The 13,800-nt window shown below is 45.7% G+C and overlaps 1 protein-coding gene across 6 annotated transcripts in view; it reads left to right on the forward strand.

Moving 5' to 3' along the window:
- Positions 1 to 13,800, forward strand: part of PPP1R12B (protein phosphatase 1 regulatory subunit 12B) — a 123,353-nt gene that overhangs the window by 68,200 nt on the left and 41,353 nt on the right. For all 6 annotated transcript variants that reach the window (XM_075722255.1, XM_075722251.1, XM_075722254.1 and 3 more), the window contains 5 exons: positions 8,278 to 8,368; positions 8,821 to 8,991; positions 9,697 to 9,880; positions 10,442 to 10,554; positions 12,950 to 12,994. In XM_075722255.1, the coding sequence (XP_075578370.1) occupies positions 8,278 to 8,368; positions 8,821 to 8,991; positions 9,697 to 9,880; positions 10,442 to 10,554; positions 12,950 to 12,994 (604 nt within the window). The remainder of the gene's footprint in view (positions 1 to 8,277; positions 8,369 to 8,820; positions 8,992 to 9,696; positions 9,881 to 10,441; positions 10,555 to 12,949; positions 12,995 to 13,800) is intronic.

Raw genomic sequence — 13,800 nt, forward strand, 5'->3', positions numbered from 1 at the left:
AATCGGGCTGTATTTTTATTTGGAAAAAGGTCGAGGTGTGGGATGAGGGTCACTGCTGCTGAGCCTCGCTTCCTGTAAAGGCGGCGAGCAGGTGTGCTGCTGCGTGCTCAGCTGCCGACTGGCTTTATCCAGTGCGCAGGGGATGGGCGGGGGGGGAAATTTGGGCATTTGCTTTGGGCGGAGGAGCCCAAGCTGTAGGTTGGCCTGCTAACTCAAAGCAGGAATATATGCGGGATCCTCCAGGAATGGTCAAGGAAGCGAAGCAGGGACCACTTGAGCTAGCCAATGTGAAAGAACTGCAGCTTGACAGCATGGAGAAAGCGGAAGGTAACGCTGCCTTTTCCCATCCCTGTCTACATGCAAAATTTGTGTGCGGTTCCTCTTTACTTACTAATTGTAACCACTGACATGTTTCACGTATTTAATCCTTGTGTCTAACAGCACATTTGTCTAATGGCAAGTTCTGTAGCCAGGACCCCAGTTCCAGCTGGGTACCGTCACCTGGATGTTCAGGGTATGGACACCTACTAACTTCGACACGTTCAAATACTTTTCTGTGTCCAGAAATGGCCATTAAACTAAATACTACTGCCCAAAGTATTTGTGGAGATGGTGTGTGACGGTATAGCCGAGAGCTAATTCAGCACAAAATCAGCTATTCTGTTAAATTCTTTGCTCCACAGCACCGGCCCTTGGATGTTACAGGTGGAGAAGCCAGGTAGCCACCCTGGGATTTCTATAGGAAAAATTTTTGAGTAAATGGAATAAATCTTCTATCCCTGAGAATAGCGGACACTTGAAATTGAACCAAAGCCGCTGCCCCATGCTAAGAAATTGCAGTCTTAGCTCAGTAGGAAATGGAAATCTTTTATACATTATTAATGTTCGGCGATGGTTTCTGTGATTCGGCTGGGGCCGACTCGCGGCTGTCGTCTTGAAATGCCCGGGCAGCTCTCGGGGGCTGCTTCCACGAGGTGGCAGTGGAGGCTGCCTGGAGGGGCTTGCCAGCCAGCGCTTCTCAGGCTTATCTAGTTCCAGAGCTGAATCTTCTTTATCATCATCAAGTTTAGATTTTATTTTATTTTTGCAGTTGCAAAAGGCAATTTCCCAAATACTCAGATTTTTGCCGAGTGATTCTCCCTCTCCCCGCCCCAGGAATTTCCTGCCCTGTTTCAGACTGTAAACTAGCTTTTGGGAAGGCTGTAATAGGTCTGCTTCAGGTTGTTTAAAATGTCAGATTGTGTTGGCTCACTTGGAAATGAGAAATACTGATAGAGGCGGGACACTTGCATCTTTGCCTTCATTTCGTTCATCAGCTGGCAGGAGATGGAGTTTCATCCCACTCCGTTTCATGCAGCAGGTTTTTTTTAATGCAAAGATTCGGCCTCTGAGGACTGCAGACAGTAGCGCCCGTTGTTCCATGATGCAGTGACAAACTGCTCGGTGTTGGATATCGACACCCAACGTCCTATGCTGAACACAAACCAATTGCAGAATATTCCAGCCTGGACAGAAAGCTTGTGGCAGTCACAGCTAATGCATTCCGTAACTAAGGGGAAGTTTGGTAGGGAAGTGGTGTTGCTGGCTTGCTTTGGTTTGTGTTTGCAGCACCCTTCCCTTTTTCTGGAAGAATTTTAGAGGTCTAGGATCACAGCGAGAGCAAGCCTTCTCCAGACGAGGCAGCCAGTTTAAGGAGTGTGAGCACCGTGATGTTTGTTGCCTTTTCACTTTTTACCATGACATTGAGTGGCATTAGTTAATGCAAAGGGATAGCATTGATCACTTAAAAGCTTCCAATCTATGTGCCGTCTCCCCCAGCCCCAAACTTTGAGTTCTCAGTAGGTACCAGTGCTGTATTTTGCTCTTCTGGCAGAGGAAATACAGAGCACCTGGGCTGAGAGCGAGCAGGGCTGCGCTCCCACCTGGGTCTGCAATTAGAGCACCGCTCGCTTTGTACCGCGGTAGTCCAGCCTGCAGAGGACGTGCACTGAGCGAGCTGCTGTAGCAATACAGCCCAAAAGAAGCAGCTCTGCTTTCTGAAGGGCATAGGAAGAGATGAACATGGGCAGATGGGAAAGCACATACAAAATCATCAGGAACTGTATGATGGGAAGTGTTCTTAGAGCGTCAGCTGCCATACGTGTAACCTCAACCCATTGCAAACATCACATCAAAGAGTGAGTTTTGAGGAGGGATAAAGGGTACTTGTTGTTTTGATTAACAAGTGACAAAGATCACAAGTCTCTTAATCTCTCGGATCAGCACCTGAACGTGTTGAGCAAAGCAAAGCTGTTGCAAATAAAGAATTTCGTCTTGTGCTTGTTAACCTGCTAATCATACTGTAAATAGATGATTGAAATTCAGACTTTTAAACTTTCATGAGTTGAGAATTCACAGTCCAGATTGAAACACGACGACAGCTCACAACAGCCAGAACTAACTTGAGAGAGAAAAGCGAAGGCCTGAAAATGGTGAATACTCAGCCAAGCCTTTTTGAGCCAGCTGTGAAACCCTTCAAAAGCATGATCCTGAAATCTTGTTACACCTCTGTCCTCAGCTTATTTAATAACTCGGCGTTGTCTGGCTGCCTCTCCCCTCATTCCCAGCTCCAACACTTGCAGAGTCTGTCGTGTTGTCCTCCTCTCCTGCCTGTGGGATGGTCTTCTCAAGTTATAGTCGGCCAACTTTTCATGGCAGTTTCTCTAATGAGTATTTTTGGTTGCGGTGGGCCGATGCATAGAACGTGTTAGCGCAGGGATAAATACAGTGAAGAACTGAAACCTGTTGCTTGCTTGGATGAGAGAGCAGGAAAGGTTCTTTTCCTGACCGTTTCCATGTAATTGTCAGTGATTGACTTGCTGCTGGGTACATACCTTACTATCTAACTTAAGGAATTGTATTTTGGGAACTGCTGTCAGCATTGTTGCGCGCAAAACTTGTGCTCGCTTCTCTTCCCTCCCCCAGCTTATAGATAGTTTCTAAGCCAATGGCAAATTTCCAGTTTGCAGGAATGCATCGCTGGGATGCTGTACTTTTCCAGTTGTTTCCAGGGGAACAGTATCAGTACTTGAGGCTTTTGCTGGTTTTTTTTTTCTGTCTTCCTTTTTTCTCTCTGTGTGTGTATGTATGAGAGATAGAGAGGTATATATGTACGATGACGATTTTTGAAATTACTGCGGTGTTTGGAATAGTGATATTGTACTCTTAAGAAAAGCTATTCCAAATATTTTAGAGTCTGTGTATCTGTATGGCTGTCCGTATGCTGAACGTGCCTTTTTGTGTGCAGGAAGCCAAACCTGTGCCTGGCTCCCCTTACCTGTGTTATCCAGAGCTGCAAGAACCAAAAGTCTGTCCTGGCTTCCAAGAAAACTGTCACTGTAGTTTCTAGTCGAGTGAGTGTAGTTCAGAGTCATTCCTAAACTAGAAGGAGAGCCTGGGCTGAGATGAGAGCAGTTGGAGAGGGCCGGCGGAGCGGCGCCTGCCCATGGCAAGCTTTCCTCTAGAAGAGCCACATCGAGCATCGCCCCAGGTCACGACCAACAGTGCCGCATTCGCAGAGACCACACGCTCTAGAGTTACTGTTTGCCAGCTTGGATTCTTACTGCACTTGCTACCGGAACGTGGGTTTATTGGAGAAGGACCTGATGGAGATGGCGGGGAAAACCCGTCGTGGCCCGCTACAGCTCATGGGGGTGTGCATCTGAATTTTCGGTGTGCTGACAGCACGACGAAATGCCTTGACTCTGCTTTGACAAAAGGGCAGCTCTAGCATTTAATGAACATTTAGCTTCCAAATTTGTTGCCAAGTTCTGACGCACATAGGTGAGTGTCTTTTAGGCAAGTGCTTTCCCAGTGCTGGGTCACTGAAGTGTGAAAATGTAAAACCTCAGCAAGCCTTACAGATTCTTGGTGCTCCTGCTGGGACTGGCCGGTGTCGTTCTGCCAAAGGACTCTACGTGGTGGTCGATGGTGTTTGCCGCAAATGCTTCAATCTGTAAGTGCTTGAAGGAGTTCAGGAAGGAAAGGAAGGAGACCAGCATTGTAAAAAGAGTATCAGAAGCTTCTGTGTTTCTTGGAGAAATTAATCATCTGTTCTTGCTATCTGTGCACCAATTAATGGGATTGTCATTTCTTTTTCTGCATCGTTAACCCTTTACGTGGGAGGAGGTTCTCTCCACAGTATGTTCTTTTTTTTTTTTCCCTTTGGCACAGGTTCTCTAACATAAAAACTTGTTCTTGTTTTCTTGGTTTACCAGCTTGTATATCCAGGCTTACTATTGCCCTGGTCTGAATCTCCCCTCCTGTTAGTATTTTATTGCAGCTCCTTTTGCCTTGAGATGGTGATGAGTAGTTGGGATCCATCTTTGTGTTGCACTGTCCTGATTAAAAGAGTTAACAGAGAAAATAGGTGTTTTTTTGACAATAGGAAGAATTAAGTGGGAGCCAGATACATCATTCAGTTCCCAGCTTCTTTCTAGCTAATGCACGAATCAAAAGCTCGTAGCTGTCTTGTGGCAGCAGGACACACTTGTCTCTGTCTCTGGGAACTATAAACTTCAGCAGTGGTTTTGCTGACTCTCACGTACGCATCTCTAACAATTTATACTCTGCTGCTTGTACTTGCAACCAGAACTCTGGGAAAAATCTGTTCTGCTTTATGCGTGCCTTGAACTTGGCATGATGGCTGCTCTTATTTCATGCATCTCAGAGAAAGCTTATCGCAAGAAAATACAACGCATCGGACCGTTTCGCTGAAGATCTGCTTAGATCATGTGATATTTGCTTGAATTAATAGGATTGTACAGATGCTGCACTTCAGCAAGCAATGTGTTTCTTGAAAACATAATTAAAAACTCTGTGGATTGTTTACAGACTGCCTCATACCCCATTTGCTGTCTGTCCTCCGCAGCTTGCTGTGATCTGCAAGTTTTCTGCTTTGGAGAGCAGCGTATTGCTCTCCCTCTGTCATCCAGCCCAGCCTTGCTTTGTGCCTGCATCACACTTGCCATCTCCTTTCAGTGGATTTGTTCTCTCTTTCTTCCATCCCATTTAGCACACTCAGCCTCGTAAAATTCAGCTTGTAAGCAAAGTGAAGCATCACCTAAAATTGTAAAATCTGTCTTTATCCTCCCTCCCTCCCCCAGAGAAGAAAACAAAACACACACAAAAAACCCAAGTAGAGCAAAAATGTGATTGAATTGCCAGCAGGTATGGTGTCTGCTGTTTGCATTTGAAATATTTACAGCACAGCCACCTTCTTTCATCACCAGGAAAAGGCTGTCGCTGCTTAGTCGGGGAAACCAGCTATGTCACCGTGCGGTGGCTCTGCCGACTTGTTTCAGAAAATTCAGTTATCTCATGCTTGTAAAATGGCTTTGGGTGAGCTCCAAGAAGTGGGGAATTGTGTAAATGGAAAGAACCCAAAAGTTCGCAATCGATAAAGGCTGCAGCCCAAACTGAGCCACTCTGACTTGCAAAATGTGCTTGTCTGAAGATAAGTCACTGTTGCAGGTTGGACACGCAAAATTGCTAATGATGTTTTAACACATTCCTGGTCTTATATAAATTCTGGGAGAGCAGAGGAAAAAAGCCTGGGAGGATGACGGGGTAGGAGACACAAAATGATTTTTCTCTTGCTGTATCTGTACGCTGCTGCGCACAAAGCTGTAGCTACACGCTGAAACGAGGGGAATCCTGCAGCCTTGCTGAGCTCTGCAAACCCGGCTCTCCTGACCCCGCCACGAAGCCGCAGTGGCTCAGCAGAGCACGCCCGGCCTCCTGTTCAGCAGCTGACGCTGACCTGTTCGCCACAGCTCTGCCTAACCATTTTTGAAACTACTTTGAAAATGTGCTTTGTCCTCTCTCACGTCCTGCGGCAGGGAGTTCAGTATTATTTTATCGTGCGCAGAAGTACGTCAGCTGCCGTAAGCGTGACCTCGTGTTGCTCACACGTGCCAGGAGCGTTCCCGAACAGGCAGAGCGCGGCCCGCTGCGTACGTGCTGTTGTATGAGCTGCGTTCCCCCTCCTTGGGCAAAGGCAGGTCTCGTCTCTCCTCCTCTCGTTCCTATCATACGTGTGTAGCTCCTACACGCCTGGGTCCTTGTTGCAGAGTATGGGATGTGAATTCCACTGATTCAAAGCTGTTGCAGTAAACTGTCCATCTTACTTAGCTACAAATTTACTTGGTTTATATGTTTCAGGAACTATGGTTTGGTTTTTTTTTTTTTTACTACTCCTCTGAACTTAATTTGCAGTATATTTTGCAAATTTGTTCTTCCTGTAGGTGGCTTATTACTTCTGGATGCTGTGCAAATAGCAGCTCTTCTACTCATGTCAAAAGCTGCAGAAAATGCTTATTGTCTCCTTAATGTGCCATTACCTGGGTAGCACATATGCCCTGCATAAAGGAGAGCAGAAGAGAACTACTTGTCTGCAAAATTAGGAGTTGCACAGCTTTCTTTCATTAAAGAGCAGCTTTTTTTGTTCATAAACCAGCAAATTCTTGGGAGGCAATCACCCCTCTGAATTTTAGGTGCTTCCCGTGTTGGCGTATCCATCACAGCTAGTGTGTCTGGATAATCAGTGGGAAGCAATGAGCTCCTCTGCAATGTATTCACATGATCTGCGCTGGAGGCTCTTTCTGAAGGTGATAAATTGCACCCTGGAAGTGCAGTTCACCGAGCCTGGCCAGCTCGGATGCAGACGTCTCCGTTGTAGCCAGCTCCCAGAGCATGATTCATGTCCTCCAGAAGCCTGCAGTGCAGGCATCGCCAGCACAGACGATCGGTCCTTCGCACGCTCCTTGGAGTCTTTGGAGATCAGGGGAGTTTGGGGCATGACTTAGCGGGTCAAATACTTACACGAGTTTTAGGTGAGAAGTCTCTCATGTGTGCCTCACCAGCACTTGAAGTGCGAGGCGCCTCGCTCCCGTGGACGTGCCTCCAAATAGCCCAAGGAACCCCCCGTTAAGTGATGTGTCTCTGAGCGCTGGAGGTCAGGCTGCATTTGGCCGCACACCGAAATCAGCACTGAACCGAACACGAGATCGTGAAGGTGGATAAAAGCCATCATGGTAGAAGATTTTAGAATGATCCAGATTTGGTGATTCTTTGAGGTTTTGTCACAGTGCAGCAAAGTTAGTAATCTTTCTAATAAACGTCTTAACTTACTGGATCAGATGCAAAATCTGTTCAGCCGATTGCCTTTTCTGTGAAAGTGGTCTGTAGTGGAGAACCGGGAAAAGAGTCCAAGGACAAAGTAAGCGTACTCCTTGATAGGTCTTAATCCCTCGCTTGGCTAATTGTTCTTTGAACGCGTCTCGGTCTTTGATGCTCTCTTAACCTGTGGCAGTGATAGACCTAAACACGAACATTGCTTTCAGGCACCCTCATCCTTTTACGGTGAGACAGTGTTAATAATCGTTCCCTATTAAGCAGGCTGAAGAGTCCAATCTAATTAATCTTTCCTAAGATGGAAGCCACCCCACCAATACGGAAATCAGCCGTACTGCTGTGCGATCCCCGACTGCGGGAGCACTGCTGAATTCCTCTCCAGTTCCTCCACAGTGAATGCCAGTGCAGAGAGTTCAGTTTATGTATTTTCATGTGTGTAATTCTTTCGAAATCTCCCCAGTTTAATGAAATCCAGTGGTGACCAGCTCTGTATTTTAACTGTGTGGTTTTCAGTATTAAGGGACTTGGTTTATTCTGGTATGTGAAGGTTGCTTCTTTAATTTCATAGCTTTTTTCAAGGTGTTTTGTCTGTATAAGATGCCTGCAGTTCAGCCGTTTTCTAGCATGATGGATTTCATATTGATGAAGACAGCAGATTGCAGGAATATGATCATGAATATAATGACAGGAAGGAGGGTCTGAGGAATGTGCCAGTGCAGGATTTCTGTTCTTGAGATCTTTATCTGAATGAGAGGTGGTTTGGTGTTTTTTGGTTTGGTGGGTTGTTTTTTTTTTTAACTAATGATGCAATAAGACATGGAATGGGGCAAATAAAATATTAAATAGTGCACCTTTTTTTAACAAAACATGTCCAACACTAAAGAGTTTATGTAGAGACTCTGCGGAGAAAGTAATGTGAGCATTTTTGTATCGTGTGCTCATAAGGAAGTTGTCCCAAAGCAGAAGATGACAGTAGCCTTGGAGCTAAAATGATATTTGTCCATATGAAAAAAATATTTCAGCTCAAGATCTTGCAGACAGGAAGGCAGAGCGTGGCAGAGCATCTGTTTTTGTTTTAACCTCTCCTGCCCTTTTTTTTTCCAGGTCATATCTGACTCCGGTGCGGGATGAGGAAGCAGAATCGCTGAGGAAGGCACGATCCAGGCAGGCCCGGCAGACTCGCAGGTCTACGCAGGTAAAGCATGGAAATACTCACGTTTGTGTGTAGGATGAAGAGAGCTGATGTATAGAGAGGCAAGAATTTCTTTTGCTCTATTTTACTGCTTAGGACGAGGGGCTTGTCTACCCTCACACTGTTGGAGAGGTTCTGGCAAAAGTTCCTGCAAAACGTTATTGCAAAATACACCCCCCATCATACACAAGTTAGATTTCAAAGTTCTCATGTCTGCAGTATACCTGCCTTTTAGTCTGTAGCTTGATCACGTATATTTGGGTTGCTTTGAGTCAGTGATTAGTTGGTACACTGAGAAATGTGTTAAAGGCAACAGAATTCTTTTCTTTCTGTTAACATAAAGATGAAACATCAGCCTGGCCAGGTATAAGCCTGCTGGGCATTTTAAACTGACCTGGAAGACTTGAAATCTAATCGCATACATTTAAAAATTCTCTCTTTTACTTCCTCCCCAGGGTGTGACACTGACAGACCTTCAGGAGGCAGAGCGAACCTTTAGCCGGTCTCGGGCAGAGCGGCAAGCTCAGGAGCAGCAAAGCGAGAAAGCTGAGAGCTCTGAGCCTGCTGAGGACAGCAGCGAGAGGCAGGAGACCCGCTCACGGTGGAGCAGAAATACAGATGAGGAGGTGATCCTCCTGGCCTCACTTCCCGTTGTTTCAGAGTTAATGAAACCATTTAGGATAGCTGAGTTCAGGAGAAATTCTTTTGGGGATGTCTGTTTATTTTAAGGGGGGCAGACTTGCTGGAAAGAATCACACCGAGGAGTAGTACCTCACCTAGCGACCTGCACGAGGGATGTGGATTATGTAGGTGTTAGAGGTTAGCTGTTCCTTTGCTCTCTGCTGGGAATTTTACTTTGTCTTTTGCCAGAAAAAAAACCCCTGTGTAAATCACAGAAAGTGGAATGAGAAGGCTAATGATAGAAATGTGGCTTGGATCCATCCTTGCTGTGCAGACTGGACTGAGGCTTTGTGTTCGCATTTTTCCACAGACGTTCTGTGTGTAATGGAAAGCTAGAGAGACCAGTTTTCTCCCCCTGCCATCACTTCTGGTTTTTTACTCTAAATCATTCATTTCTATTAGATAACTTGTCTGTCCTGCCATTGGCAGTTCCCAGCGAGGGGAAAGTGCTTTCACGTTGTAGCTGTACAGTGCTTTTAAGATTCATCCCAGTCTGATGTAATGAACCTGATCTGGCGGGTGGAGGTGGTCGCTTCCAGCAGCAGTGAAGGCAATGTTACGCTCTGAAAGAGTACGCAGTTCCCTGAAATCCCAAATCTGCTAGTTCCTCTTCATTCTACTAACCTTTTGTCATGGTTCTTTGTTTATAGACTGTCTATCGGCGATTAAGGTGCCCAGGACACCCAGACAAACCTACGACACCTGTATCTCCATCGACGTCAGCACCTCTCCTTTACACAAGTTCCTACCTGACTCGAACAAATAAGTATCTAGGTCTTGACTCTGTGAACACCACAGACTTCAGAGGTGCAGCCACGGAGATGGAGAAAAATGGTATGTACCCAGGAGAATGAAGAACAGTCAAAGCTCAGGGATTTTCATGAGTTTTAGAACTTTCAATGTGTACAGAGAGAATAAGTTTACTTGTTATTCTGAGGGGAGCGGTATGGGGAGCTGCCACCTCACCAAACAAATCTTATTTGTTTAAATGGAAATCCTAATGTAGGATACAGCCTGTTGCTTGTAACAGAGAGGGATAAAAGGATGTTTTCCATTTTGGATAAGTAAATGAGATAGTAATCCATGGAGCATTTAGATTCTTAGAGCTGGGGGGAACGATTCTCCTAGTACAGTTTGTCCTCAGAACAGGAGTAAGTCAGGATGATTTGGGGAGAGCTGAGAGCCAGGGTGACCTCTCTGGGCTCTGATAAAGGAAGGAGTGTGAGTAACCAGATGTAGTAGGGCACTGAGATGCCATTTCATTTGGTTTAATAACTCCTTTGTAATATAACACAAGCCAAGATGACCTTGATCAGCTTGAAAAGAGCCCAGTACCTTAGGAAAAGCACAGATGTAAATCACTGAAACCAAAGCAGTCTTTCTTTGCTTGGCCAGAGTGCGAAGATCAGGATTTAGATGACAGATCTCCGAACAAACAGTCAATCCGAGAGAGGCGGCGGCCAAAAGAGAGGCGAAGAGGCACCGGCATCATTTTCTCAACAAAAGATGTAAGTCTGAGTTCCTTAGAGAAGGGAAACTCATTCTGTCGTATTCAGGGTGAATTTCCTTCCAGTTCCAAGCTTCAGATTCTTTCCTAAGTCAGTTTATTTCCCATTAGTCCTTCTGTCTCCGACTCTGTTCCAGACTGGCACTTCCAAAGGAATCACATCCCTGTTTGGCCCCTGTAGAACCCAGGCAGCAGGCCCTGGGAAGCCTGTTCTTGAGCCATAAATCAGATGATCCTTGCACAGTTGTAAAAGAGCCCACATGGGAGAAGAGAGATTAGAAGTCTAGTTTCTTTGGAAGAAGGCGGTCACGAGCCGCTGAAAGTATTTTCAAATTCCTCTGAGCCCAAATTTGGCTACACTTTAGGCCCCCTAGAAGGAAGACAATGAGGAGTAAAACCTGTGTCAGGATACCCTGACCAGCACCAGAGAACACACAGAGCAGAAATGCAGAAGAGCTGTCTGTGCTGTGGTCGTTTCTCTTAGTCCAGGTTTCAAAAGGATTTCTTCATTCTGAAGGAAGAAATCCAGCCCTCCTAACCTTGGTTAGAAACTCACGTAGGAAAACAGATCACCTTTTTCAGCAGGAGAATAAGTATTATGAAATCACGGTTAAGTAGTCTGCAACAATTCTAGTCCAGCTATGGACATATAGCCTTCCTCATACACCTCAGGGTAGAGGCTTCCTGCACAATACAATGAAAGAAAATCCTGTGGTCTTCCCTGTGGCAACAGTAGATATGTTGAATATTTGGAGTTACAGGCAAGTTGAACAGGGTCCTGCTGGAAACCTCAATTTCTATTGAAAGACTTGTTGCAAACACCCCCTTTTTATTATTTTCAAATGATTCTTACATTTTTTCATTTGCATGCTAAATGTGATTTTTTTTTTTTCTTTCTTTTTGGGGGCTTTTTTTGTTAAATGCTTTACAGCTTGCCCACTTGTCTTCCACGTCATTGTAGTAATATTACTAGCTTCAGAGCAGAAGGCAAGTCACTTCCCAGAGTTTTAGTTCATTTCCCCGTTGCCTCTATATGAAACCACAGCTAGAACTTCTCCAATACCTTGAGTTCAGTACGGAGTCGGATGTGATGCCATGGTAGTTCACCATTGCTCCATGAAATCCTGGTGCTGTTACAGAGAGGCTGTGTTAAGTGCAAGCTATCTGGGATAGAATCAGAATGGTTTGGGGTGGAAGGGACCTTTCAAGGTCATCCAGTCCACCCCCCCCTTCAGTGAGCAGGGACATCTACAACTCCACCGGGTTGCTCAGAGCCCCGTCGAACCTGATCTTGAATGTTGCCAGGGATGGGGCATCTACAGCCTCCCTGGGCAGCCTGTTCCAGTGTTTCACCACCCTCGTCATAAAATATTTCTTCCTTAAATCTAGTCAGAATCTACCTTCTTTTAGTTTAAAACCATTACCCCTTGTCCTGTCGCAACAGGCCCTACTAAAAAGTCTGTCCCCATCTTTCTTACAAGCCCCCTTTAAGTACTGGAAGGCCGCAATAAGGTCTCTCCGGAGTCTTCTCTTCTCCAGGCTGAACAACCCCAACTCTCAGCCTTTCCTCACAGGTGAGGTGTTCCAGCCCTCTGAACATTTTTGTGGCCGCCTTTGGACCTGCTCCAACAGGTCCATGGCTTTCCTGTGCTGAGGACCGCAAAGCTGGATGCAGGACTCCAGGTGGGGTCTCACCAGAGCAGAGCAGAGGGGCAGAATCCCCTCCCTCGACCTGCTGGCCACGCTGCTTTTGATGCAGCCCAGAAAGCCAACCGTATCCTGGGCTGCAAGCGTACATTGCCAGCTCATGTCTGGTTTTTCATCCCCCAGTACCCCCACGTCCTTCTCCGCAGGGCTGCTCTCAATCCCTTCATCCCCCAGCCTGTGTTGATACCGGGGGTTTCCCCAACCCCGGTGCAGGACCTTGCACTTGGCCTTGTCAAACCTCACGGGGTTTGCATGGGCCCGCTTCTTGAGCTTGTCCCGGTCCCTCTGAATGGCATGACTAGTCTTTCCTCCTGGAGTCTATTTGAAGTGGAGGATATTCTTTGAAAGTCAGTATTATGTCAACATTTCAGACGTGCAGTCCTCTGATCTATCAGATTTGTTCCCTAAATGTGTTAAGGAAATACTTCTACTGACTCTTCAGGAGCATTCAAATTACGGTAGCTATCTCAAGAGAGTAATTCTGGCCCCAGTACCAAGATCTTCTAATGGCCATTAGGTTACCAAACCTGATTTGATAATCAGCCAAAAGCATCTAGACAGGCATTTCTTTTGACAGAATTGTTCTTGGTGTTAACATCAAATCACAAGCAATAGATTATCTTTTATCCTGTGATAAAATTTTGTTGTCTCCAAGGCTGCCTAATTATATTGTTTGCTTTTCATCCTAGGATGATGATGAAGTTGATGGAAATGAGGAAGTGAAGGAAACTCGGGTAAGTGCAAACATGTCTAAATAGTTGGTGTTTCACTCTTGAGTGCTGGTGGCAAGAAGTCTTCTACGGCTTTACTCTAGTTTATATGAGAGATTCAGGCTCTGTTCAGGAGCCGGGTATGACCTGGGAGGTAGCTCTGAGTAGCAAATCGCTTACTGATTCTTGTCTGAAAGATAAAGAATATCTACAGACTGGCCTAAGTTCAGAAGCTGGCTCTTCGTGAGCTGCATAGGCAGTTCTCAAACCTGGAGGGACTGGAGCAGGAGCAGGGGTGAGTGCCTTGCTGAGAGCGCTGTCGGAAGCTGCCACGGCTGGGGAGCGTGGCTGTCAGGTGTCCCGAGGAGGGCGCGTGACCTTGTATCTCAGAGTCACCCTGACGCTGTTATTTTGGACAGTATGTTTTGTATTTCTAAAATCTGCACTCTTGTCTCCTCATGGATTTGTTTTCTTGCGGGAAATTGTCTCGGCAAGCAACACATCAGAGATTGTTCATTGTTCCCCTGTTCTTGCAATAGTCTCATCCTTCGAGGCCCTTTCTTTTCTTTTCTAATAATGATTGAGTCCTTCCAAATTGCCTTGGTTTCTTTTGGTTTTCTCTGTCTTTGTCTATTTGAGTCTGACAACATTACTTACTCTGACAATGTTAAAGCTAAATACATTTCCAAACTATTAAAGCATGATGTGCAAGACCTGGGAAAAATGGCACATTTAAGATTGCTTAGGGGTCAGCCTGCCTGCCAGAAAATGTTGAATTTATGGTAGTTTTTCCCCATACTTTGCAATTCAGGAGAGTGATTGAGACATCA

This window comes from Pelecanus crispus, chromosome 17, assembly GCF_030463565.1.
Source record: "Pelecanus crispus isolate bPelCri1 chromosome 17, bPelCri1.pri, whole genome shotgun sequence".
In the NCBI taxonomy this organism is placed as follows: domain Eukaryota; kingdom Metazoa; phylum Chordata; class Aves; order Pelecaniformes; family Pelecanidae; genus Pelecanus; species Pelecanus crispus.